Source organism: Ceratotherium simum, chromosome 7 (genome assembly GCF_057802395.1).
Source record: "Ceratotherium simum simum isolate JZ-2026a chromosome 7, ASM5780239v1, whole genome shotgun sequence".
Classification (NCBI taxonomy): Eukaryota; Metazoa; Chordata; class Mammalia; order Perissodactyla; family Rhinocerotidae; genus Ceratotherium; species Ceratotherium simum.
In genome coordinates, this window is record NC_141906.1 from 22,770,772 (window position 1) to 22,798,532 (window position 27,761).

At 37.4% G+C, this 27,761-nt stretch overlaps 2 protein-coding genes across 2 annotated transcripts; one reads left to right on the forward strand and one right to left on the reverse strand.

Annotated features, from left to right (window-relative positions):
- Positions 1 to 361: 361 nt before the first annotated feature.
- On the forward strand, positions 362 to 16,974 carry LOC101391442 (olfactory receptor 2D3-like). The gene is made up of 2 exons (XM_014791953.2): positions 362 to 986; positions 16,676 to 16,974. The coding sequence occupies exons 1-2, from the start codon at positions 362 to 364 to the stop codon at positions 16,972 to 16,974; spliced, it is 924 nt and encodes a 307-aa protein (XP_014647439.2).
- A 7,957-nt stretch (positions 16,975 to 24,931) lies between these two features.
- On the reverse strand, positions 24,932 to 25,882 carry LOC101391199 (olfactory receptor 2AG2-like). Its single transcript, XM_087433993.1, has one exon. The coding sequence runs from the start codon at positions 25,880 to 25,882 to the stop codon at positions 24,932 to 24,934; it is 951 nt and encodes a 316-aa protein (XP_087290119.1).
- Positions 25,883 to 27,761: the final 1,879 nt, after the last annotated feature.

The window sequence follows — 27,761 nt, forward strand, 5'->3', positions numbered from 1 at the left end:
GGATCCCTTGAAAGCACAAAGGAAAACTTAATTATTGGTTCTGCTCCATGAAGAAATGAAAGTGATAGTCTGCTGACTAAAAAGTAAACTAGAAAAAGAAAACGCTAGGCTTTCTACTAAAGGCAGAACTCTATATTTTTTCAAATCCGTGTAATATGTTAGCATCCTTTTCCCAATAGCTTGAATAGGAACATAGGGATGGAAATTTTAGAAAATCAAGTGTCTTAAATGTTGGCAATATATATTTTTTAATCGAATACATTTGTTCTTGCAGTGAGATCTTCACCTTCAGGATTTGCTTCGTTATAGTCAACTTTTGATTGTTCTATTTATGCTCATGTGTAGACAGAAATAAACCTGAATGGGCACAGAAAACCAAACCTATTTGACTGAATTCATCTTGCTGGGGCTTTCCTCAGATCAGCAGACCCAGATCCTGCTGTTTGTGATATTTCTCATCATCTACCTGCTAACTGTGTTTGGGAATCTGCTCATCATAGTGCTAATTCATGTTGACTCTCAACTTCATACACCAATGTACTTTTTCCTTAAAAACTTATCATTTATTGATCTCTGTTTCTCTACAACAATCGTCCCCCAGATGCTATTCCATTTGTTGGTAATGAGAAAGACCATTTCCTTTGCTGGGTGTTCCATTCAGATGATTGTGTTCCTAGTAGCTGGATGTACAGAGAGTTCCCTCCTAGCGGTGATGTCCTATGACCGCTATGTGGCTGTTTGTAAGCCTCTTCACTACTCCACCCTCATGGTCCCCAGAGTTTATGTCCAGCTGGCCATAGGATCTTGGGCCAGTGGAGCATTCGTGTCTCTAGTAGACACAACATTTACTTTATGTGTCTCATACCACAGACAGAGCATAATTAATCATTATTTTTGCGAACCTCCTGCACTCTTGAAGTTGGCTTCAGAAGAAACCTACAAAGCTGAGATGGCCATTTCTGCAATGGGTGTGGTAATCCTCCTTGGTCCTCTCTCCCTCATCCTTTTCTCCTACTGGAATATTATCTCCACTGTGATTCGGATACAGTCAGGGGAGAGGAGGCTCAAGGTCTTTTCTACCTGTGGTTCTCATCTCATTGTTGTTGTCTTCTTCTATGGCTCAACAATATTTACCTACATGCGTCCAAATTCCAAAAAAATGAATGAGGGGGATAAGGTGATCTCCATGTTCTACTCAGTCATAACATCCATGATGAACCCATTTGTTTACAGCCTAAGGAACAAGGATGTGAAGGAGGCCTTTAGGAAAGTATTTGGAAGATAGAGCCTCTCAGAGGCAATGATATTTACATCGATATACAGTTGTGGCAATGAGAACATTCCAAAGTTGCTCAACATCTTTAACAGTTTCTCTCTGAACTATTTCTAGACTGATACATCAGTAAGGGTCATATAAGCACCCTTGTACATCTAGGATATTTTCTAATTTGTCTACTGCATCTTGATCAAGCTTATTCTCTGTGATTGCAGCTTGCTTGCCTCATAAGAGCTTTTTTGCCATTATATTATGTATCATAATATAAATTACGTTTATATATTATATTATACAAATATTTTACAATATGGAACAGGATCTTCATTTATAGTGTGTTATTGGTTTACTAATTCATTTTCACCCAGAGATATTACCTTTTGGTTCTAAATTCCACAGCTGCTTAACAGCCTCGTTCTATGCCAACATCATCTACAACCCTCCATAAATCTTGGACTTCTATTGGATATCAATATGCTAGAATCTATAATTTCCTGTGAAAAAATATAATGATTTTTTTTCTCTGTTGAAGCTCTGGTAAGGAATCTTGTTTTTTGGTTTTTTTTTGTTTCTTTGTTTTTTGTTTTTATGCTGTGAAGTCCCAAAATACTGCTATAGCCAATTCAACCGTACACGGGAGAGCTGTTGGCATAGACAATAATGTGTAGGATCTCATATTCCAGCAAACATCTTTGATATGTCACACACTGATCCTTGTAAGGACAAGTGCTGACTTGAGGTAGTAGAATTGAAAAGCAACCTGCCCACATTAGAACTGACAGGTCAGACACCCCTGTGACACCAAAATTCCACAACTATTCCCCCCTCAAACACGCTCTTCTCTCTTCTGCAGGCTTGACTGTGCGAGTACCCATTAAGTTCTCCTTTTTGGGGAGTAAAAGAGAATGGATGACATATGAGAAGCAATGCCAGAAGATGGAGATTGTTCTGTGGGATGAAATTGTCCCTTTAGTCTTTCCTAGCTACTACTATAACCCTATATTACGGCAGAAGCACGACTGGTGACCCACCTGCAGCTTCTCACCGATGTTCAGCATGTACATTGCTCCTCCCTTAGAAGAAAATCCACTTTTGCCCCTCCCCCACCCTCAACTAAAAGTCTAACTCCAGGTATTAAGTGGAATGGACCCAGCACTTTATTGGTACGTAGGAAAACTACCAATTCCCATCCCTGGTTGCAGGGTCTGTGAGCCTTGAAAACATAGCTGAGGACCATCACTGTCCTGCCTGTTTCCCCCTGTGGTCCTCCATTTCTCCAGGCAGAAATCCCATGACATAAACATATTCCATTTCTTGGTACTTCATTTACCAGACTTACATATATCCCCTGACTGATCCCACCTCATATACTATGGAACCATTTGTAGTGATTTTGTCATATAAAGGTAGTGTTGCTAACCATAGCCAAGCCCTCTTTTCACAAAGAGTATGGGAGCACTTGATCTTTTACTAGGAGCAGTTTCAACCTGGAATTCTACTCTCATTTCATGACCTTCTCATAAGTCATCTACAAACATAGTGACTATGGATGAAGGATGGCATGAGCCAGAAAATGAGCCCTGATAAAAGTTAAGCTTGCCGCATTGACTTCTGGCTGCTCCAGCTCCAACATCTGTGGCCTGTTCTGAGTATCCAAAGCTGTTCATTTTATGTGACAATGTCCTTGCTAAACTGAATGCATTGTGTATAGAATGATTCTGCATGGGACAATAAATGTGTAGCGATACTAGATCCACTGTGTGCACGTGATGTGTATTGTCAGATTATGTGGACTCTCATGCACCTGTACAAGGAAAAAAGGCTGGTCCTGCACTACAGATTCTTTGAGAAGCTGTGTTATAAATACCAGTAACTACTTTTAGACGTGCTGCTGCCTCATGACCATTCGAAAGCTCACATTACCACTTCTTTGTTTGCCATTAAGTATAAGAGAAGTCATATCGCATAAGTGGAATGATCATTGCAAAAGTGGCCATAGAGCACTTTGATTTATATAAACATATGTAATTATCCTCAGTGGGAAACTGGTGGAGTGAACAGGCTAAGAAAACACAGATACTGACATATATTTTTAAATGGAAACACCAGCCTCTGACCGGATGCCAGACTATCAATGACTGTGCAGTAGCAGCTAGATGAATAACAGCATGTGAGAAACTAACAAGCCCTGAAGTCACCACATTCTGGGAACTACACATGTTTTCTAGAGCAAATAGCTTTTCAGTTTTTAAAGGAAATAAATTTTCTTTCATTTATGCCACTGGTTGTATGATTGTTACTTTTGTATTAAATCTACCTATACAACTTTGATTTCAATAGCATAGTTTACTTAAGTTCATTTATTCAATGACTATTTAATTCATTTATTAACTAAATATTTATTGACGATTCTTCTAGGTATGAAATATATAGCAATGAATGAAGTTCAAAATTCCTATCCCCATGGAACTTACGTTTTAGAAGAGGGTGAAAAAAGTAAACGAACAAATAAGTAGAACACACAATATGTGTGATGGTAATAAGTGCTATAAGAAAGTAAAAGCAAGGAAACATGGGTTACAATTTCAAGCGGTGGTCAGGAAAGGCCTTTCTGAGAAGGTGATGTTAAAGGACATCTTACTTCTTGGAGAAATTAACATTTGTGCTGTGACCAGCAGGTTGAGAAGAAAGAACCAACCAAGGAGAGATTTGGGAAAAGGGGGTCCAGGTAGAGAGAACAGACAGTCTAAATGGCTTGGAGGGGAGGAAGTTTTTTGATATCAAGACAGAGAAAAGTCAGAGTGATTGAAGGCTGATGAGTGACAGGGAGAGTGGCAATGAATGAGATCACAGAACAGAAGCCAGATCAGCAAGGACTTTGTATTAGTTTCCCAGGACTGCCATAACAACTCATCACAAACTTGTTGGCTTAAAACAACAGGAATTTATTCTTTCACATGTCTGGAGGCCAGAGGTCTGAAATCAAAATATCTGCAGACTCTGGTCCCTCAGAAGGTTCCAAGGGAGGTGCCTTCCTCGCCTCTTCCAGCTTTTGGTGTTCCTTGGCTTGTGGCAGCATCATTCCAATTGTTAATGGATACATACCCGGGTTCTTTACCCTCCACACAAGAAGGGCCAAATAAAAACTGGAACGCCAGGCTTATGGCAAGGAAAGGGTTTTTATTTTGAGTGACATCAGCCAGGAGATAAAAACTCACAAATTTGTCCCATCTCCCAGAAAGATGGGAAGCAAGGGGTTTTAAAGGTTGTGAGGAATGTGGCTGCTTGTTTGGATGGAGACCCTGTGGCCTTGCTGGTCGGGGCTTTCCCATCAGCTTGCGTTTGGCCTTGTGAGGCTGTTGGCAGGGAGGAGGATGGCAAGATAAGGGAATCTCAGGTGGGTGTTCTTCAGCAGTCTCCATGGTGGAAGGTGGGTTCTGGCGCCAGGAAGCCAAGGAGTTGAGGTCTGAGAAGCTTTAGCTTTTTGATATTTTCTAGATATCAGTTTCCCTGTAACCTCAAGAACTGGTAATTAGCTAAAATTTCAAGTGAGCCCAGCTTGAGGTCACCTTGGCTTTTAACAATTTGTAACTTCTATCTGCCTTGTGAAGTTCAGTGATACAAAGGTTTAAAAAACCTGTATTTAGATATGAATGTAACTTAGAGAAGCAGGGAAAGAGGATGACTGCCTTTGGTTTTAACCCCAAGTGTGCTGGGTTTAATGTAGGGGAATTGATATCAGGGCCAGCATCACAATCTCTGCTTCTGTCTTCACATGGCCTTCTTCCCTCTGTGTCTGTGTCTTCCTCTTTTCTTAAAAGGACATCTGTCATTGGATTTAAGGCCCTCCCTAATCCAAGATGAGTTCATCTTGAGGTTTCCCTTAATTACATCTGTAATGTAATTGGACCTTTATTCCAAATAAGGTCATGTTCTGACGTTCCAAGTGGACACATCTTTTTGAGGGAGACAATTCCACCCATTACAACCTTGGAAGTCTTGAAAAGGTGATTGATTTTATTTTATGTTCAATAGAAAGCCATCCTGATATTATGCTTTTAAAAGGGCATTTTGAGTTTTGAATGGAGAGTAGATTGTTAGTAGGCTCACGTGGAAGCAAGAAAAGTAGTCAGTAAGATTGAGCTCTATTGGAGTAGCCCAGGAGAGAGATGATGGTCTTCACTAGGGTTGTAGCAATGCAGAGGAAGAGGAGGTGGTAATACAAGTGGGTAGATAAGATGGATAAAATGAAAAAAGAGAGGAATGAAATATCCCTACAAACCTTTGACCTCAGCAATGCTGTGGATGATGGGGAAACTCAAAAAGGGAGGAGCTTGTTGGGGAAATTAAGAATTCTCTTCTGGTTTTGTTTTCACGGCCCTGTGTTATATGCTAGCTTAGTTCTCACACAACTCTTCTGTATTTGAATACCTACAATAAAGCCTTCATTTAAACAGTCTTGACATCTTAAACTGCATCATGTACCTGTAGTTTATAGCTTGTTTTTCCCCCCCATTAGCAGAAGACAATTAAAGCATTTTGAGTACAACTGCAGACAATGTTTCTGAAATCCCATGGCAGGTCTTAGTTTGGGGGCATCAGCCAGATGATGCAGAATGTATTTATATTGGCTGCCTTTTATGTTACCATATTATTGAAACCTCTATTTTAAAACATTCTGACAGAGAACTTGGAGACCCCAGAGGTCCTTGGACTGGTTTGAGAAACAGTAGTATAGTACCTGACATTAGATGGGATTTAGGCATTTCAGTTTGTGATTACAATGAAAAATGCACCAGGGTATGTCTCATTGTACAAAGGTTTAAAAAAGTTGACAGTGCTGATTGCTCCAGGGAATGCCATGTTTATAAATAGCTCTTAGGACCTCAGGTTTAAAGACTTCCTTCAGAACTATCCTGCATACTGGTTCCTTAGTGAATTTGGGATTTTAATAAAATGGTGCTCCTTGGCTTGGGATAGAATAAAACTCATAGTCCAGTGATGTCCCAACCTTCAGAATATTTGGTAAACAGCAGTGGAGGTTGCCTATTAGGATATGGGTTAGCAGACTGCAGAAACCACACCCTCCTCCATTCATTAACTTATCTCTTCACCACTGAACCCACAGTCCTGTGTTAGTCTCATGCCAGTCCTCCTGGTGAGAGTGGGTAGGATGACTAGGGGGATTAATCCTCTTAGGGAGTCTGAAGTCTTGATTCTGTTCAGTAGGTGGGCTTTGCCTTTCACTCTTCTGCCTCTCTCTCTCTTTTCCATCTGGCTTCTAGAGAGAATATGTGTTCTTCTTTTTTGCTGCTCCTCCTGAGTAATAGCCTTATGAATCCTGTTCTGTAACTCCTCTGGGGATGATTAAATTGTAGACCAAGGATACTAGAGTGACTGCAAGGACTATGGACGCCCACTTCCTCTCCTTTCACACCAAAAGCTAATCTGCCAGACTCGCCTCTGCCCCTTGCTGTCTCCATCCTCTCTTTTCAGGAATTCCTTCTTCATTCCTTTTAGCCACTTAGGTTTGGATATTAGGAGTAGCCGGGACCTGGATGGAACCTGAATCTCCTGCCCCAGGGAATACAAGCAGGATTTTCTTGTGGTCAGAAACCCCTGGATGGCCACATAAGGCTGTGTGAGTATGCTAATCGGTGTGTGCAGGCATACACGGATCCTGGTATCTTGTCTCCTGTCACACTGATCTCACCCTTTATCATTTGGATGTGGCTGACGGTCAGTTCATTCACTCTCTTTAACCGGGTGATCACTGCTGGGACTTTCTAAGCCAAGGTCTTTCCCAACCCAGGTCAGAGTTCAACATCTCAACAGCCAACATAGCCCCCTCTTCCCACCTTCATTTCTCTTGATAGAGTGAATGCGTTGGTAGGATAAGGTGTTGGTGTGGAATGTTGGCATGTGTCTATTCACTCATTCAACTCACTTTTAAACCCCTACTATATATATATGTGTCAGGTGATATTGATATACAGATAATAGAGATAAGTGATATATGTTTTACTACCTTGAAGAAAGAACTCAGTCCAGGTGTTACTGAACCAAGTGGGCCTGCCTCCTGGTGAGTTAAATAAGACTCTACACTGGTCTCACGAAGTAAAGAGTATTTGCAGCAAATAGGAGGCCATGAGAAATCATTTCCAAAGTCATGGAGTCCTGGAACAAAGGGAAGGAGGAAGTTTTATTGAGTTGGGGAATGAATATTCACAAGGGAGTGGTGGGTACTGCAGTATTATAGTACCCACCATAATACTGCAGATTATGGTAATGAGGCTTAATATCCTCTTGAAGAGATCTTCGCATTAAAAATAAGGCAAGGTCATGGGCACAGCTCTTGTAGGGAGGCTTGGTTGGTTTAAGGGTGGTTGCTGGTTGTGTCTCCTTAACACGAAAAAACAGCTTGGAAAAACAGTTAAATGCTTCCAAACCCACCGTTAAGTTCCTCCGGGCACTAGGCGGTGACACAGGGAGATAAACATGTAATTAAATACTTAAATTAAATACTTAAATTAAAATACTTAAAAGACAATGTAACAACTGCAAGGAAAGAAGTATGTGCACAACTTTCCCTGGACATTGTGAAGATAAAGGTCAACTCTACCTTGTAGACTGAGTAAAGAACTTTAAGAAAGTGATTACATTAAAGCTGACTCTAGGCAATTAATGAGTGGTTAAAGTCAGAGGGACCAGAATGCTTCCGTGAAGGAATGTGAAGTTTAGGAGAACTGCAGATTCTTTTTTGGACTGGAGTCTAGGATAAAAGGTTAGGGAAGAGGTGAAAATTCATGATGTGTATGTTGGCAGAAGACAGACTACTCAAAGAACTTGAAGAGAATTACAAGAATGATAGGAAGCTGAGATGAGGATTCACAATTTTGTGGTAGTATCATTTGCATTCTTTGTGATGTTTTCCCACATGGACTGTAGACAATCAGAAGAAATCAGAAGTAACAACTTGGGGATGGGGTTTAGAGAATATGGTGAAGATGCAGTAGAACACCAGAAGAAAAGCAGTGAGATACAGTGTCCTACAGTCACAGAAAGGAGAGGTTTTAAGAAATATTTGTGGTCAAATTATGCCAAACGCCATAGAGACTAAAGAGGATACAGGATGAGAAAAGGTCATTGCTTGGATAAAAGCATGTCTTTGGCTTCACTACAGTGGTGGAAATAAAAATGAGATTGAAAGAATTTGAAGAGTCAATGGTATACAAAAAAATAGAAGTAGTAAACTCTGAACATGTACTTGATAAATTTACTAATAAAAGCATAAACACAAGTTATATATTAGACAACAAGGAGTGGTATAATCAAGGGAGGTTGTGCTGCTTTTCTCACTTTTATTTCCCCTGAGGAAAATATCATTTCTTTAAATTGTAGTAAAAAAAAAATAACAAAAAAAATTACCATCATAACCATTTTTAAGTGTACAATTCAGTAGTATTAACCATATTCACATTGTTGTGTAACGGATCTCTAGATCTTTGTCATCTTGTAAAACTGAAACTCTATACCCATTGGACAACTCATTTCTCCCTTCCCCCAGCCTCTGGCAACCACTTTTCTACTTTGTTTCTATGAGTTTGACTGCTCCAGATACCTCATACAAGTGGAATCATACAGTTTTTCTCCTTTTGTGACTGGCTTATTTCTCTTAGCATGATGTCCTCAGAGTTTATTCATGTTATAGCATGTGACAGGATTTCCTTCTTTTTAAAGGCTGAATAATATTCCCTTGTATGTATAGATCACATTTTGTGTATCCATTCATCCATTGATGGATACTTGGATTGCTTCCACCTCTCGGCTATTGTAAATTATACCACCTTTTTCTCTTTAAAGTAAAAAATATTGGGAATACCTAATAATGAAATTAAAGAGATGAAAGCAAAGTTAAGAAAAACAGAGAAAACAAAAAGGTAATAAGTTTCAAGAAAGGCAAATAGTGTTCATTTCAGCGTACAGCAAAATGGAGGTCTGCTTGATTTCATTCTTGCTCTGCACTATCCCATTAATTTTTATTTTGACATTACTAGGTTTTGAAAAAGAGGCAGTATGTGTGGTGGTTCAGAGCATGGAGCTTGGATCCAGCTCTTTACTTCACTATCTCGAGGTTCAGTTTCATTATTTACATAAAATGGATAGATGATATTGCCAAGGAGTAAGGTCATTCTAAAGATTAAATAAAATAACAACTATAAAGAGTTTAATGCAGGACCTCTCAATGAATAGCAGCTTTAAGAAAGGATATTTATAATGTTCTAGAATATAAAGTTGGAGGATAGGAAGAGGCAAGAGGTGAGAGTGAAGAAGTAAGCAAGTGCTAGATTGCAAAGGGTCAAGTGAAAGATTATTATTAGTTTTCTGATTACAAAACAATTTGTTTTTGTTGTAGAGCATTTGGAAACTATAAAATCACATAAAGATGAAAAGAAAAAGTCACTTATAATCCCATCACTCAGAAAAATACACACACAAACACCTTGGAGAGACAAATTTTAAAATGAGAATTACAGTGTAAAATATTTTTATAATTTACTTTTCTTTCTATCTTAAATATTTTGCAAACATTTTTGAAGTCATAAAATAATCTTATATTTTTCAGTGGCTGTATAGTATTTCATCATTCGGATGTGTTGGGGCCCAGGGCAGGACACCCCAAAATATCCCACAATAGCATATTAATTATTTTGAATTAAGGTTACTTGAGAAGCAAAGAGGGCCTTCTGACCCTCCTGTCTCTGTTTCCCCTGAAAGCAGGAAATAAGTCTTCCCTGTGAAAGGTGCTCTCCCTGCATCATTAAGTAGTAGATAATAACAACAACAAACAAACACATAAGAGACAGAGATTCGATTGGTGGTTACCAAAGGGGAAGGGGGGAGGGAGGAAGGCGAAAGGAATAATTTGGCACAAGTGTGAGGTGATGGGTTGTAACTAGAATTTGGGTGGTGAACATGGTGTAATCTACGCAGAAATAGAAGTATAATGATGTACACCTGAAATTTATACAATGTTATAAAGCAATGTTCCTGCAATAAACAAACAAAAAAAAAGAAACCTGAATAAACAAACCTTGCTAATATACTACCTCAAGCCTAAACTCTGCTTACATTCCTCACTAATTACATACCCTAAACCTTTGCCCTCTCAATTCTTCACAAACTTATTATTTCTTTGTGTAAAAGATACATATACTGCCTACTGTGTTCACTCTCCGAGCATCATTTCTTTATGGTCTCCAATACATACGTATTAAACTGGGTTTTTGTCCTGTTAATCTGGTCTTATGTCAGTTTTACTATTAGTCCAGCAATAAGAACACAAGAAGATAAGAAAGGTGATTTTTCCCCATCCCGACAGATGTTCTATATTTAAGAATATTTGTCTTTTTCCAAAGCTTTATAATTATAATTAATATTGTAATAAACATCCTCATAGATTCATTTTGCACATATTATTTTTTGACAAAATATAATTATATTTATAATAAAATAAGTTTGAATTTACTTTATCAAAGTATATTGCTCATTTAATGCATTTTCTATATGGACAAATTACCCCTAACGAAGATTTTAATAATTTATATTGCCAACAAAATAAGAATCTCATTTCCGTTGAATATTAGAAATTTTTAAAAATCATGCCAATCTGATTATCGAAAAAGTCATCTGATTTTATTTGTCACTGTTTAATTTTACTGTAAATGAAATTTATTTATTATGAATTGTCAATTCACATTTATACTTTTCTCTTATAGTAGTTATAATTTATTTTCTTGTAAGTTTATCATTAGACTTTCTGTACTAAAGATGTTAATCCTTGATCTGCTACATATGTTACCGTCATTTTTCCATGTTATTGTTTACTTTCAAATTTTTTTTGTGTGTATGTGTAGAGATTTTTTTTTCCAGCTTTGCTGAGGTATAATTGACAAATAAAAATTATATATATTTAAGATATACAATGTGATGTTTTGATACATGTATGCATTGTGAAATGATTACCATAATCAAGGTAATTAACATATCCATCACCTCACATAGTTATCTTTTTTTTTTCTTGGTTAGCATAATTGAGATCTACTAACTTAGCAGATTTCAAGTATATAATAAAATATTATTAACTATAGTCACCATGCTGTACATTAGATCTCCAGAACTTATTCATCCTGCATAATTGAAATTTTATTCCCTTTTAACAAAATTTCCCCATTTTCCCTAACCCCCAGTCCCTGGTAACCACCATTCTACTCTCTGCTTCTATGAGTTCAACATTTTTAGATTCTACATATGAGCTCATACAGTATTTGTCTTTCTGCTTCGCTATTTCACTTAGTATGATGCCCATCAGTTTCATTCATGTTGTTGCAAATGGTAAGATTTCCTTCTTTTTTAATAATAATAATATTCCACTGTGTGTGTGTGTTTGTGTGTGTATATACCACCATTTCTTTATCCATTTATCTATTGACAGACACTTAAGTTGTTTCTGTATCTTGACTATCGTGAATAATGCCTCAATGAACATGGGAGTGCAAATATCTCTTTGAGATCCTGTTTTCATTTCCTTTGAATATATATCCAGAAGTGGGATTGCTGGATCACATATTAGCTCTATTCTTCATCTTGGGGTGAACTTCCACACTGTTTTCCATAATCCCTGTACCAATTACTTTCCCACTAACAGTGTACAAATGTTCCCTTTTCTCCACATCCTCATCAACACTTGTTATCTTTTGTCTTTTTGCTAATAGCCATTCTAACAGGTGTGAGGTGATATCTCATTGTGGTTTTGATTTGCGTTTCTCAGATGATTAGCGATGAGCACTTTTTCATATACCTGTTTGCCATTTGTACGTCTTCTTTTGAGAAATGTTTATTCAGCTTCTTTGCCCACTTTTTTTTTTTTTTTGCTGAAGAAGACCAGCCCTGAGCTAACATCTACAGCCGATCCTCCTCCTCTTTTTTTTTTTTTTCCCTTTTTCCCCCCAAAGCCCCAATAGATAGTTGTATGTCATAGTTGCACATCCTTCTAGTTGCGGCATGTGGGACGCCGCCTCGGCATGGCCAGACAAGTGGTGTGTCGGTGCGCACCCGGATCTGAACCCTGGCCACCAGCAGCGGAGCGCGTGCTCTTAACCGCCAAGCGACGGGGCCGGCCCCTACTTTGCCCACTTTTTAATCGTGTTATCTTCTTGCTATTGTGTTGTTTGAGAGAATGCGTAGAGATTTAAAGTATTTTTGCAGTCAACTGTATCAGCGTCTTCTCTTATAGCTTGTACTTCTGTTGTTATGCTCAGATAAGTATTCTACCACGAGATCAATGAATAATCACCTTATTTTTAAATGTTTAAGGTTATTTATACATGTGTGTCTGTGTATAATGCACAGACACACATCTTTAATCCCTCTGGAATGCTTTCTCTGTAATGTATGAGGTAGACAAACTTCATTCATTTGCCAACTATTTAGTCAATTGTTCTAGCATGATTTATTGAATAATATGTACTTTTCTGGCTTATTGGAGGCATTTACATAATTTTTACACAGCCTTTGCTGGTTATAATCTCTATTCTGATCCAATGACGTATCTTTCTGCTTTTTTCACTATTCATATATTATTTGCATTGCTATAATTTGTATTATCTGTATTGTATTATCATTGTAATTCCTTCATGCTTTTATTTTAAACATTCATCTATTTAAAGTAATTTTTATTTTCTTTTTTACTTAGAAGATGCAGGCTAAATTGTACAATAATTCAAACAATACAGAGAAGCACTAAAAAATGAAAGTCCCCCTCAGCCACTTGCCCTGCTCCCACTAGAATCCCGCTTCCTGGGAGTAATCACCATTAACAGATTATTTTCTATGGATCTACAAACCATGTATACAGACTCTTCTGATAGGGCACAGCAGCTTTCCTAAGAATCCTTACATATGGTTATTTTTATTTTTTAAAATTTTAACTTTGGGGGAAGGCTAGGTTCTAATTTCAAACTTACATGACAAATAATTTCTCTTTTAGACTTTCAATAATGAAGGAGTTTTTAAATAGTTTTAGGTATATTTTGTTGTTACACTCACACTCTAATAAACTAAATGGTAAATTGATCAAAATTGATTAATATATTTGAATCTTATTGCTAGGTACTGGTATTTTATTGTACTATTCTCTTTATTTTTATATATGTTTGAAAATTTCTATAATAAAAGAGTTTCAAAAAAAAGAGAGAATAACATGATTAAATCAAACCAATGCTTGTCTTTGCCCTTCATTCCATAGACTTAGAAACCTCTCGTTATCCCCTATCGCACTTGACCTTGACATTGAATTTTGCTAGCAACACAGTTCCAGTCCTAAAGGATGAACAAAGAGCAAAAGAATCAAAAGGGTAAAAATAGTGAGAATAAGCAGCATCTTCTTCAGTCAAACACAGCAGCCTTGTGTTCCTATGCTTTGTCCTTAACTATTTTCCTAATCTTGCAGTTACTTCTAGGTCACGATCCCATTATTATAATGGATGCTATATAATATTATGAGCTAGCCTTGTTTACTGTCCTAGATTCTTTAAGTAGTTTATATTTTATTTAATGTTTACATAAACACTATAAGACATATATTATTTATATCCCCATTTCACAGATGAGAAAAGCTAGGTATGGAAAAGCTATGTAATTTGCTGTTGGTGATACATCAACTAGAAAAGCCAGGATTCAAACCCTGTGGTTTAGCTGTAGAGCCCTGGCTGTCAGTCAGTGAGCTATGCTGTCTCCTTACAACTGACAGCAGTCCATGATCTGTGGACTCTCACTGCAGGAGAAATACCTGGGGAAATACACGCATACCACAAATACATATGTATACACAAACAGACACATGCATTCACACTCCATTTAAAAGAGTAAATGATATATCACATGTGAAGTCTGGTGGCTTACCTTACATTTAATAACCTATCATCGTCATCTTGCTAAGTCACCAAACTTGGATGTTATATCCTTTTGAATTTTACCTAAAAGGCAAAATATGATATTTTATTTCTTGTTTTAATGTGCATGTTGTTTCATGTTTATTGTTCAGTTTTAACTTTTTTTTGTGAATAGAGTATTTAAATCATTTTCCATTTTTTAATGGATTCTATGTCTATTATTATTGATTTTTAAGAGGTGTTTATATATTATAAATAAAAAATTTCTGTTAAATTATTTTGCAAATTTTTTCCGAGTTTTATTTTATTTTTTTAATTTTGTTTATAATGGTATCCACTACATAGAAGTCTGATATTTAAATTGTCCAGTTTGTTAGCATTTTTCTTTATGATTTTGTGTGTGTGTGTGTGCATGTTTAGGAAAGATTTTATCACCCAAAGATTGGATAGATAGATAAATAGAGAGACACTACCTAATTTCAAAGAAAACTGAAATGTTTTTAAAAATTAGATCATTAATGCATTTGGGATTAATTATTGTTTATACTTACATTATGTGTGTGTATAAATATATGTGTATGTACTGTATAATAATGTTCAATTGTCCCATACCCTTTGCAAAGTAATATACTTATTTAAGATGACAAGTTAGTCATATATTAACTTTTCGCACATACTAAGATCAGTTCTATAGTTATCAGTCAAAAGTTTTATGCCTTCTCGGTATACACTATATCAATAAGGGAGGGAAATTTACTATATATTTTATATTTGGTAGGATGTGTTTTCTCTACTCCCTCATTTTTCCTTTCCACATCTCATTTTCTATCATAAAATTACTCATCTAGATAAAATTTAGAATAAGCTTATTAAATTCCCTTATAAAAATTCTCTGTGAGCTTTGTTGGAATATCAATAGATTTATGGATTAATTCAGATGAAATGAATATCTTTATAAGACTACATTGTTCTACTCATAAAATCAGTGTATCTATTCGTTTTTTCAAGTATCGTGTTTCATAGTTCTTCAAATACATCTTGAATGCTTCCTAAGTGTACATTTGGTGAAGTTTAGCCATTGTGAAGGAATTTTTTTTACTCACATTTCTACTTGGTTATTTTTGGTATATAATACAAGAACGTTCCGTTACTCATCTTGTACCAGACCATATTTCTTAGCAGTTATCACAGGCTTGAATTGGCTCTTTTTTATTTTTTTTAAGAAATGCAATCAAATTATCTGCAAATAATCTTTATCACTTTTCTCAATATTTGTTCCTTTAATTCCTTCTATTGTCATTCAGACAAAACCCCCCAAATGTTTTAAAATATCTGTTAAAATATGCCTGATAGTTATTTTTGTGCGTACAGATAGCTCTGCCATGGTAGTTTAGCTCTAAAATCCTTAAAATGAGAAGGTCTGTGGGTTTGTCTTTAAGGAGTGGCTGTGGGAATAGACAAAGAGAACTGAGTGAAACTTTAACCTTCTCTACAACTTTTTGAGTAAGAAAGAAAAAGGATTGCAGGATACAGGAGGAGTGAGGAGGCTTAGGGGAACTAGTTTGAAAATTTCTCTGAGTCTTGGTTTCATCATCTGTATACTTGGGGTAATAATAACTACCTCATACGGACTTAAATAAGAGGATTTAAAATAAAAAGTGAATGTAAAGAAACTATTAATAATGCCTGGCACCAGAGGAGTGCCCAACACATGATAATTAGTATTATTGTGGCCAATGGGCCTTGGCAAGGAGAGATAAAAGAGTGTGGAGGACAGATGAGGGCATATTTAAAGGATGGTACTGAGTGCAGGATGACCAATGAGGCAGCTAACTTCGCTGGTGTTCCTCAGCACCTTCTTCACCTTGAAAACAAATGGCAGAAGAATCTGTTTAAGGGCCAGGATCACAGACTACTACATCATCTCTTAATTTCCCATTCCTTGTTCAGAGTGCTTTTTTATGATTATTTTGTAAATAGTAAAATGAAAAAAATCAGCCTTCATAAATGTTATAAGACAGTTTGCAGCATAAAAATCTAACTTGAAAATCTAAGCAACATCAATTTGTTTGCTTCCCAAACCTACACAACAGGAAGGCTGCACTGTGAGCAGCACTTGAGTCCTCTCGAGACTGTACGTGGTTGAGTCAAGGTTTGGTCATGTAGTATATTCAGGATGATTCTGCTCCTCTGGTGCTGCTAAAAGATTCAAGGAAAGAGAAAATCAGAAATGGCTTTCAATTGTCAGCACTACTGAGCAAAGAGAGAACTCTGTCTTCTGACACATGGAAACTGTTAAGAGATAGAAATCAATAGCCCAGTTTTACTAATAACACCTAAGTTACTCAGATTTTTTTTATAACTGACCACTATGTGTTTCTTTTCTTGGTGCTGACCTAATGGTCAATGGTCAATGGTCAATGGTTAATGGGTGTGGTCATCCTCTTAGCTCCTGTCTCCCTAATCCTTGTCTCCTTCTGGAATATCACCTCCACTGTGACCCAGATGCAGTCTGGGGAGGGTAGGCTTAAAGCCCTCTCCACCTGTGGCTCCCATCTCATTGTTGTTGTCCTCTTCTATGGCTCAGCACTATTTGCCTACATAAGGCCAAACTCCAAGATAATGAATGAAAGGGATAAAATGATCTCTGTGTTCTCCTTAGCAGTGACACCCATGCTGAATCCTATCATTTATAGTCTGAGGAACAAGGATGTCAAAGGTGCTCTCAGGAGAGTGACTGCAAAATAATCTCTTTGAAGGTGGGGATCTCTGGTTATGATGACAATTTCAGGTATGTAGAGAGAAGTGATTTTCTTGTACACTTTTCCTGTTTTCGTTGGATTTCTCTACTTCCTTTTTTGTCTCCTATTTTCCCAGGTCTCTTCTCAGATAAATTCATCAAATTGCCTATTCAAAGCAAGGCACCTTGACAGACACAAGGTGTCTAAACAAAGAAATATAGAAAGAACAAGAAAGGGAAAAAAAGAAAGGAAGGAAGGGAGGGAGGAAGGGAGGAATGAATGAAAGAAGGAAGCAAATGAAAGGTAGATAAGTAAACAGTCTCTACTCTCTAAGACCATACAAGCTAATAAGGAAATTAAAAAACAAGTAGACATACAACTATACATAAAAAAAGAAAGAACCAAATAAACAAAACTGCTGCAAATACGAGAATACATTTCTGGCAAATGGAGTCATTTTCTTCATTCTTGCATGCATTCATCAAATATATTTCAAATATATTCAAAATATTATATTCTATATATATACTATCCTAGGTATACTTCTAGAAGCTGGGGATAGAGATATAAAAAGTAAAATCTTTATGGTGTTTATTTCTAACATGGCCTTAAATTCTAAATTTAAAAGAAAGCACATTTAAGGAGTGACAAATGATAGAATTTTTCTAAAAGTATGTGTATTGTTAGGACAATAGTGAGATATAAAGCTGAAAAGTAAGACAAAGAATCTAGATTGATAAATGTTTTGAATTCAATACTAAAGAATCTGCCCAGCATGTAATTCTGAAAATGCTGAAGATTGGTGAATTTATGGTACAGTGATGGGAAACGAGGACAAAGTTAAGAAAAGGAGGGCTGGGCCACCGTTATACGCCTTCGTGGTAAGGCATTTATAATGTAGACCACAGTTTTGTATATCATGACTTGAAATGGTGCTTGGGTTGTTATTTAAAAATATTTGTCAGTACAGGATGGGGTAGGACAGTCGATCTGAGGAATCTCCATTTGTCACAAGCCTCAGGTGATTCTTAGGCACGCTAAAAATTGTACACTGCTTTTTAGGCAACAAGATGGTTTTTATATAAACAAATTGTATGATTATTTGCTTCATGTCTGACACCCCCATTAGGCTGTAAATTCCATGGAAGTAAAGACTGTGACTGCTTGTTGATCTCTATATTATCAATTGTAATAAAGTGCCTAGCCATGGCTGTTGCTCAAGAAACATCATTTCGAAAGAATAAATAAAACTGGAGTTTAAGAGAAAGATACGGGCTGGAGAAATAGATTTAGAAGTTTGCTGCAAATAAATGAAAGTGAAGTCTGACATACCCGAGGATGTGTGCCAAAGGTTTAAACCAGAGCACAAATTGTACAAGACTGTCTTGCAGTCTTGAGAGAGTTATATTAAAATGTAAGTTCCTGGTCCTACCATAGGCCATAATGGTGGCAAAGATGGAGGCAATACATATGTTTTATAAAAATATCCCAAGGTAATTCTGAAGTGCAATCCTGGATGAGACGTGGTGTTGATGAAAGACAGCAGGAAAGAATCCAAGACAAAATCTTGGAGTTACCAACATTTCAAGGTGGATGAAGTGTAACCAGTCAAGCCCAGAGCATTCAGAATCAGAGAAACAGAAGGAGAAGCTGAATAAGGGTGTGTCAGAAGTGGAGAGGAGAGGCCTTCCAGGAAAGATTTCTCAACTGTCTCAAAGTTTTATGTATCGACAAAAGGCTATTGAATTTGCCAGTTCAGTTGTTATTGACCTTGGCAAAAATTATGACAGCAGAATAAGGTAATTACATAGTGACAGACTTTTAGAAAGCATACAGAATGCATTCCTGAGGCAATGACTTTTAAGTTGAAAACTGAAAAATGAAAGAATTAACCAGGTAAATGTGTGGTGTGGGGTAAGAGGCAGGTAGGCAGAGAATAAGCTGGGGACATAGATTTTACTTTTTACTAAGACAGGCTTTCCTCACTCCTAATGTAATAAAATAGTCTCTTATGTTCTAATACTAGTTCTAGTTTTCCTTTTTGTAAGGTAAAACTGGTTGCTCTAACATAGAGAACAGCAAACTTTTTCTATAAAAAGCCAGATAATAAATATTAGGCTTTGCAGGCCATACTGACGCCATCACAACTACTCAACTCTGCCACTGTAGCAGGAAAACAGTCACAGATGATACAAAAATAAATGTGTTACAATAAAACTTTATTTATAAAAACAGACAGTTCAGATGTGGCCCTGGTGACATGTTTGCTGACCCCCACTCATAACAGATAAATCTCAAATCTCAGCAGCTTAACAGGTAGAAGTTTACTTTTCACCTATGTTAAATTCTAGTTGAGGGATGGAGTGGCCAATGTGTGGACCCAAGCTTACAGAGCTCTGCTATTCGAGGCTTTCAAGGTCATCTTGCATGTCAGTATCTATAAAGGTGAAGATAAAAAGTTGTTCACTGGAGTGTTTTGTAGCTTAGAAGGAGCACATCACATCTGCTCACATTCCATTCATTGAAACTCAATCATAAGGCCCCATGTCTGCTGGGAAAAAAGTGGGACATGACTCTGAGGTAGGCAGCCTAACACTGGACTTTGTTTTGAACCATTAGATCTTTAAAATATCTCGAATTTATTTTACAAGAATTTATGTATGTGAGTTAGTATGGTATTTTTTTTTATAAATATTTAACCATTTGTTCTAGTACCATGGTGAGTCACTCTTTCCCTATTAATTTCAAATTCTGCCATAACATATACTAAATTTCAATACGCATATTGGCGTATTTGTCAATTACTGCTGTTTTGTTGCATTTCAATTGCTGTAGCTTTAGCTGGTAGGACATAATTTTTATTTTTCTTCTATATCACAATTTTCTTAATAGTTAATATGCTTTCTACTTCTCAGCTTGTCAAAATCCACTTTTTAAAATGCCGTTAGAATTTTGATGGTTATTACATTGAATTTATAGATTATTTAGCAAAAGTTAACATATTTAAATAAAAATATTAAATCTTTTCACCTAGGAACATGGCATATTCCTCTATTTCTTCAGTGAAGATATACACATGCATGTACCTTTCTGCATTGTTATTGTAGAGATTGTGCTATATGTATTCCTAGATTTTATGGAGAAGAAGCTATGACACACACATAGCATAGTTCATGCTCTCATGGAGCTTTCATTTTGGAAGGTGGAGACAGAGAGTAAGCAAGTAAACTAAGGTATAAATAAGAAAGTTTCACATAATGATAAGTGTAATGAAGACAATAAAACACAGTGTGTGATAACGCCTTTTGGTTTGGGTTCATGCCACTTAGATTGGTAACCTCTTCAAGAAGTTAACATTTTTAAGATGAGACTTTAGTAAGTCAAGCAGATTTGACAGAAAAACATCACTGGCTAGGAGAATAGCTACTAATTTAACCTAAAGCAGGAACATTTTCGGACTGTGTGATGAACTGCAAGAAGGTCAATGAAGTTAGACTAGAGTGAGTGCGAGGGAGCACAGTTTTAAATATGGACTGAAAAGCAGGGCAAGATCATGTGCATCCTTGTTGAAATATGACATGATCTGATTTACAGTCATGTGTCACATAATGACAGGGATATATTCTGAGAAATGCATTGTTGGGTGATATTATAGGCTATATTGTACTAATATAGGCTATATTGTACTAATCTTATGGGACCGCCATCGTATATGTGGCCAGTCATTGACTGAAACGTTGTTATGTGGTGCATGACTGTATGTTTATGAAGGTCAATCTGTATACTAAGGAGAAAATAGATTATAGTGGGGCAAGAGTGGAAAGAGAAAGACCTAGTGGGAAGCTATTGTAGAGCAACAGGAAATAGATAACGGTGACTTAGACTAAGATACTTGAGGGGAGACCAAGAAAAGTGCACATATTTGGCATGTATTATATAGATGAAATCAATAAGATTTACTTGGAGTAGTAAAGCTAAAAGAGAAAATAATGCTTATATTTAAGTTTTTCATTTGATCAGTTGTGCAAATGATGATGTTATTGATTTAGATGAAAAAGAATGAGGGAAGAACAGATTAGCAGGAGGACTAATCAAAAGTTATGTTTTGGATTAAGTTTGAAATTCCTATCAGACATGGTGAGTAGGTAATCGACGTATGAGTCTGTGGTTTATGGAAGCAGTTGGCTGCTTTTAAACCTATGCAACTAGATGAAATTACTCAGAAAGAAATTATTGAAGGAGATGAAAAAGAGGTTCGTACTAGTACCATAGGGAACTTCCAAATTCAGAAAGAGAGGAGATTTAATAGGAGGAAAGTGGAAAACTAAGAATGAACGATATCTATAAGCCAAGAGAAGAAACAATTTCAAGAGGAAGGGAGCATTCAACTGTGTCAATGTTGCTGAACAGTTGAAGGAGGAGGATACAGAAATGACCACTATATTTGGAACACCAATGATGACTTTAACAAAGAACGGGTCCATGGGAAGAGAAGAGAGCTTAATTGGGAGTGGGTTAAAATATGAATAGAAAATCAGCAAAGAAGAAACTGGGCATAGACGTGCCTTTTGAGATTTTGTTTTCTCTGAAGAGAAGCTGAGAAAATGAGTCAGTAACTGAAAGGGATGTGGAATCATGGAAATTGATTTTTATGATGGGATAATCAGAGTATATTTGTGTCCTATGGTTGTGATGCAGAAGAGAGGAAGAAAATGATTCAAGAGATTCTGATGAAAGAGATTAAAGAGATGCTGCAGGAGCAAAATCTTTGGTAGGTGAGTGAGATTGGAATCCAAATTACCGGTGGAGGGGTCAGCCTTGGATAGACAGTTGTAAAGGGGGAAAACAAGATGTGAACGTGCAGATACATACAGGCGGGTGGGAGGTTTGAAGACGGGAAAATAAGGGTTGCTCTTTCTTAGCTTCCCTTCCCTTTTTTACCCTACACTTCACTTTCCATTCCAAGTGAAATATGGGGTAAGATCACCAGCTCAGACTGAAGGTGTGAAATAGTCATTTTAAGAAAGGAATCAAGACTGGGTTCAAGAAGTGTAGCAGTACACTGTGTTCTGGAAGGCATAGCTGAGTATTGCAAAAAATGTCCAAATTACAAATTAATTTATAAGTTAAATATAGTCATAATCAAATTACCAGTAAGTTTTTAACATCTTCAGAAAGAGTAAAGAAGAGAATGAAGCTAGAATTGAAGAGATAGCCAAGAAATGTAGCTTAATACCACATTTATGAGAAGATAATATGTGATAAAAGAAATAGAAGAAATTAATGGAAAAAGGAAGGATTATTTTAAAATATTACTAGGAAAGTGACAACTTAGAAAAAAGTTCAAAGTCACCATATCAAGATAAATTAGAAATTTATTTTAAAAGTTAGATGTAAATTATGAAATGATTAAGAAAAAATAAAATACGTAAATTGTTACCTAAAGAGAGAGTGGAAAATTACATCCTAACAGTAAAATCACTGAAAGAAAACAGAAAAGAAAAGATGGATAGATTTCACGGTGTAAGTACTTTTAACACCTCTCATTCTAAAAATTTTTACCATGGAAACATAAACAGTCAAATAGCAAATTGGAGAAAGAGTTATTATCACAAATATAACAAAGTATCAGTATCTCTAATCCTTAAGGAATTCCAACAACTCAATAAGAAAAAAAGGTAAATTAATTTATGCAAATTAAAATAATAGAGTTAAATGTTATATCTAGTAAATTAGTAAAGACTATTTATATGTTAAGTTTAACAGAACTATTAAAAACATGAAAACATAAAACTATTAAAACTTAACATAAAAACTGTTTATATGTTAAACATGGAAAAAGGGGTGTTGGATTAAGTACACTTACATGTCGCTGGTAAAAATGCAAAATGTTTAACATTTAAAAAAAATCAACTTGTATTTTTGTATCAAGAATGTTAAATAGATTTTGACCTTGGTTTTACTAATTCCATTCATAAGAATTTATTCTAAGGGAAAAATTTAGTCACACACCCAAGAGATCAAGATTGCTGTTTTTACACAAACACACCACCCACCACCACCACCACCACCACCACCGGTATTAAATGTATAATGGTGATGAAATAGCCAATTCTATTACAAAGCATCCATACGATGTAATATTATATCACCGTGTGAAAGTATTCCCAAGGCTATTTATTCATGTGCCAGTTAAGATTTATTAAGTACTCATCGTACACCAGGTGCTGTTCTAAATGCCTTACACTTGTATTTACTAACGTTCATTTCATCCTCACAACAACTATGAGGTAGGTCTTACTATTACTGCCAATGTACAGTTTATAGACGACAGACTTAGGTACAGAGAGGTTAAGTAAAATACTCAAAGTTATATAAGTAAGTGAGGGTGTATTGAATTCAAACCTTGGTACTCTGATAACTGACCCCAGGCTTTTTGTCACTGGTCTTGACAGCCACCAGATAATATAGGGAAAACACTCACTATCTAGTAATAAGTGAAAAAAATCTCTATCCTATATGCAGATATCAACTCAGTAAAATACACGCCTGCATTACACATGGAAAGAAATATATCTAAATATGTGTAGAGGTTATCTCTGGGTAAGGAGAATTTAGTTGGTTTTTGTCTGTTTCTAGTATTCTTAATCTTATTAATCTTTTAAAAGGAATTTCTTTTTGTATCAAAGATGAAAGTGTTGTTTAATTTTTTTTTTAAAAAAGGGGAAGTGTTAGCAAATTTCCACAAAAAGCAATATTCCCTAAAATAGTACCTCTCGGATGAACCATGTTATTTTGAGGCTTCAAAACAACTCACAGCTTTTGTTTAAATATTTCAAGACTTATAAACAAATGATAGTAGAACAGCATATTTAAGATACTAGAAAAGGAATTTATATGTTGTCCCATCCTTTTTCATCACAAATACACATCCATAGACTCACACATCCACACATATCAAGGATATGAACCCTGTGCGATTGTAGGGACAATTCAAGACAGCCTTGAAATAATGGAAACCCAGTTTTGTCTTGTTTGTGTGTTTGTTTATTGCCAAGGAATAAGCATAGTTGTTTACCATGGATCTTGCGTACAAGATGCCTTACCTTTCTACTTTATTCATTTCAGTAGCAATTGAATTTTAGGCAGTATAAAATATTCCCATGTCAAAAACAAATAAACAAACAAAAAACACCTGTTGGATGTCCGGGTGGGGCAGTTTCCATAATGGCTGATGTTTGGAAAAAGGAGTGAACATCATGAAAACTACTACTAGTTTGGGCATAAAACTGTGCTGGCTACATGATTTTTAACAAGGTCACTTAGCCTAGAATTTGTGCAGATCTCCAAGTCCCCTCCCCTGATGTGTGGAGCTTGTTTAGTCCTCCCACTTGAAACTTTCTTTTGTTGTTTTCTTGTGTTGGTCCAATACGGACTTCCAAGGTCAGAGGTCATGTCCAAAGTTGGCAAAAGTCCCTAGTCCCATTTAACTCAAGAGCCACTAGGGAAAATAGAGAGCAAATTTTAAGTAGAGTGTGACTCATACCTTATAAATTACCTCCTGGAAAGACTTAAAGGAGCATTTGACAAGTTGAGTTACATTCCCTCATTTTTCTACTAAAAGATATATTCTTGGGCCGGCCCCGTGGCTTAACGGTTAAGTGCGCGTCCTCCGCTGCTGGCGGCCCGGGTTTGGATCCTGTGCACACACCTCCGCACCGCTTCTCCGGCCATGCTGAGGCCGCTTCCCACATACAGCAACTAGAAGGATGTGCAACTACGACATATAACTATCTACTGGGGCTTTGCGGGAAAAATAAATAAATAAAAAAAATTAAAAAAAAATATTAAAAAAAAAAAGATATATTCTTCACTGTGATATTTCTACCATGAAAATGTGACTTTTAGCAGAAATCTTCTGCTGTTGAGGAGGAATGAATTTTGAGAGAAGCAGTAAGCTCCTCCTAGATGGTAGAGTGTGTCGGCAGCATGTATTTCCCCAGGACCCTCCTCAAGGCCCCCATGACCTCCTTATTCCTGAGGCTGTAGATGAGGGGGTTCAGGGCTGGGGTGACTATTGTGTAGAAAACAGAGATGATGTTGTCCTGCTTGGGGCTGTGGAGAGAACTGGGCAGGACGTACATGAATGTGGCAGCTCCATAGAACATCCCGACCACAGTCAGGTGGGAAGAGCAGGTGATGAGGGCCTTCTGACGCCCCTCATTTGAGGGCATGTGGTGCACAGTTAGTAGGATTAGTGTATAGGAGGCAACAATGACAGAAAGAGGGAGCAAGAGGAAAGTCACACCTGTCACATACACCATGAGCTCATATCTGGAAGCATCTGCACAGGCCAACTTCAGCAGAGGTGGGATCTCGCAGAGTAGGTGCCTGATTTTCCGAGATGTGCAGAAAGGGAAGTGCATAGTATACATGGTATGTCCTAGGGCACTCAGGGATGCCAGGATCCAGAATGTGGCCACCATGAGCCACCAGACCCTGGGCCTCATGAGGACCATGTAGTTCAGAGGATAGCAAATGGCCACATACCTGTCATAGGCCATGAAGGCCAGTAGGAGGTCCTCTGCACCACCCAGCGTCAGTGCCAGGAACATCTGAAGGGTACAACCCCCAAAGGAGATGGTATTTTCACTACGCAGAAAATCCACGATGGCCTTGGGAGCAACAACAGATGTGAAGAGGAGGTCCATGAGTGAGAGCTGCCTGAGCAGGAGGTACATGGGCACGTGGAGCTGGGCATCCATTGTGATGACGAGGAGCAGCAGGCCATTGCTGGTCAGGGCCAACATGTACAGGACTGCAATTGTGGCACAGAGCAGCTCAGGAGACCCACTGTCATTCAGAATCCCCATCAATATGAAGCCACTTTCCAGAGTGGAGTTCCAGTGCTCCATTCTGTGTTGTGTCTTTATTTGCCTAGAACCAAATGGATTCTCAGTGAATATTTGCTGAAATGGTCCCCTACTTTTAAAACATCAGAGGCCCCTGAGGATGGCAATGCGAATCCAGTGAGGTGATGCCCTTCTCACTGATAACCGACTTGACCTCTTGATCTCAGAGTTTCTGTCTCTTTTAATTGTTTCTTGATAAAAGAATCATCTAAGTGGACAACAGCCATCACACATTAAGCGATCACTACATGAAAATACTATTCAGGATACCAAACCTGAACATATATCTTTCTGGAAAGATGAAATCATCTCTGTCTTAACAGGAAAGCAATGTCCTGGTACCCATGCCCTTGATTATTCTTGCACCTATCTTTTAAGTATAATGTATGACTAATGATTTAAATACCCACTTAGTGTTCTGCATAGACCTATTTTGAATATGAAATTCTAAAACAGGTATAGAAATGTGATTTCAATAAAGCATTCCACTTCATTTTCCATATAATTTATGTCCACATTTGTTTGCAGCACTCGAGGCTGTAGAGACAAGCCTCATTGGAAGAGCTAAAGTATGTCCACCTTAGCGTGTTCACCTCTCTGGACCAGCCCCACACTCTCCATGGACCTGAGAGAGAAGGGATTCTAGACCGTCTGAGACTAGGAGGTGGTGTGTTTGACATGATGGTGCTTTTAGAGGTAAACCTTCAGGATCAATGCAAACATAGGTTTTTTTTTTTAAACAGGTTATGACAAAATGTGAGCCTGGGGGGACTCAGAAATATAGCAGACAAGGTCCTACCCAGAAATATCTGAGTGTTTTTGTTTGGGAGAAATGGTGAAAGGCATAGGCAACAAAAGAGCATGTGCTGAATATTGTATTTAGGCTCAAAAATCCTATCTTCCTTCTCCTGCATCTGACCCAGATCTCCACTCTTTCTCCTGCAGGGCCAGAGTATCCACACTGGATTGAAGGGCCACAGGGACAGGGAGAAAGAGCTCCTGTTCTGGAAGCTGCTGTTGGAGTGTGGTACCTAACCCCAGAGAGAAGCCAGAGGAGACAGGGACCTGAGATCGACAGAAATCAGTGTCATGTGTCACGGTCACTGGACAGATAAAGCCAACTCTGAACATGTGTTCAAGAAGCTGTAAGGGAAGCATCTTTCTCTAAATCATTTCCCTATAATGTGGCTTCTATATTTTGGCATTTCGCTGGTTTCTACTGATCTCTTCTGGGCCCACAGGATTTTAATGTTAAAAAGGTATTAGAGCATATGACAGGCTTATCATCTGCTCTTAGATGGCCCCTTGGAGGAATTTATTATCAGATAGGTGCAGAAATGCCTTATCAGAGGGCAGCAAAGCCCCTCAGGGTCTAAAGACGGTTACTGATACTTCAACCAGGAAGCACGTACCCAGGCCTGGGATGTAGCATGGACCCTTTCATCATTCTCACTGATTTCATTTGTGTTTAGAAGACCAAGAATAGAGGGAATTGGGATGGGTATAGACCCCAAAGCACTAGAGAAGCTGGACACAGAGTAGCTTGAGTTCTTAGGGTCTGCTTTGGGCTCTGTTTCTCAGCTCACCATTCCTAGAGGCTGCACACTTCCCTTAAAGAGAGACAAAGTTCTTACCTCAGGTGATGAGAAGCCCAGCTGCCTGACCATACAGGCTGCCCTGGGGTTTGTTTCAGAGTCAAGGATGTTCTTGCAGAAATGGGGAAGGAAGATAGAACTTTTCCAGCAGTATCCAATTTACTTAATTTTTGCTAAGTTGAATTAAGAGTCTGAGGAATCTGAACAAGACAGGTATCAGGGCCCCACCTGCTCTGCATATCTTCTCTGGAGATGCTGTAGATACACACAGAGAGCTACTACAGTCC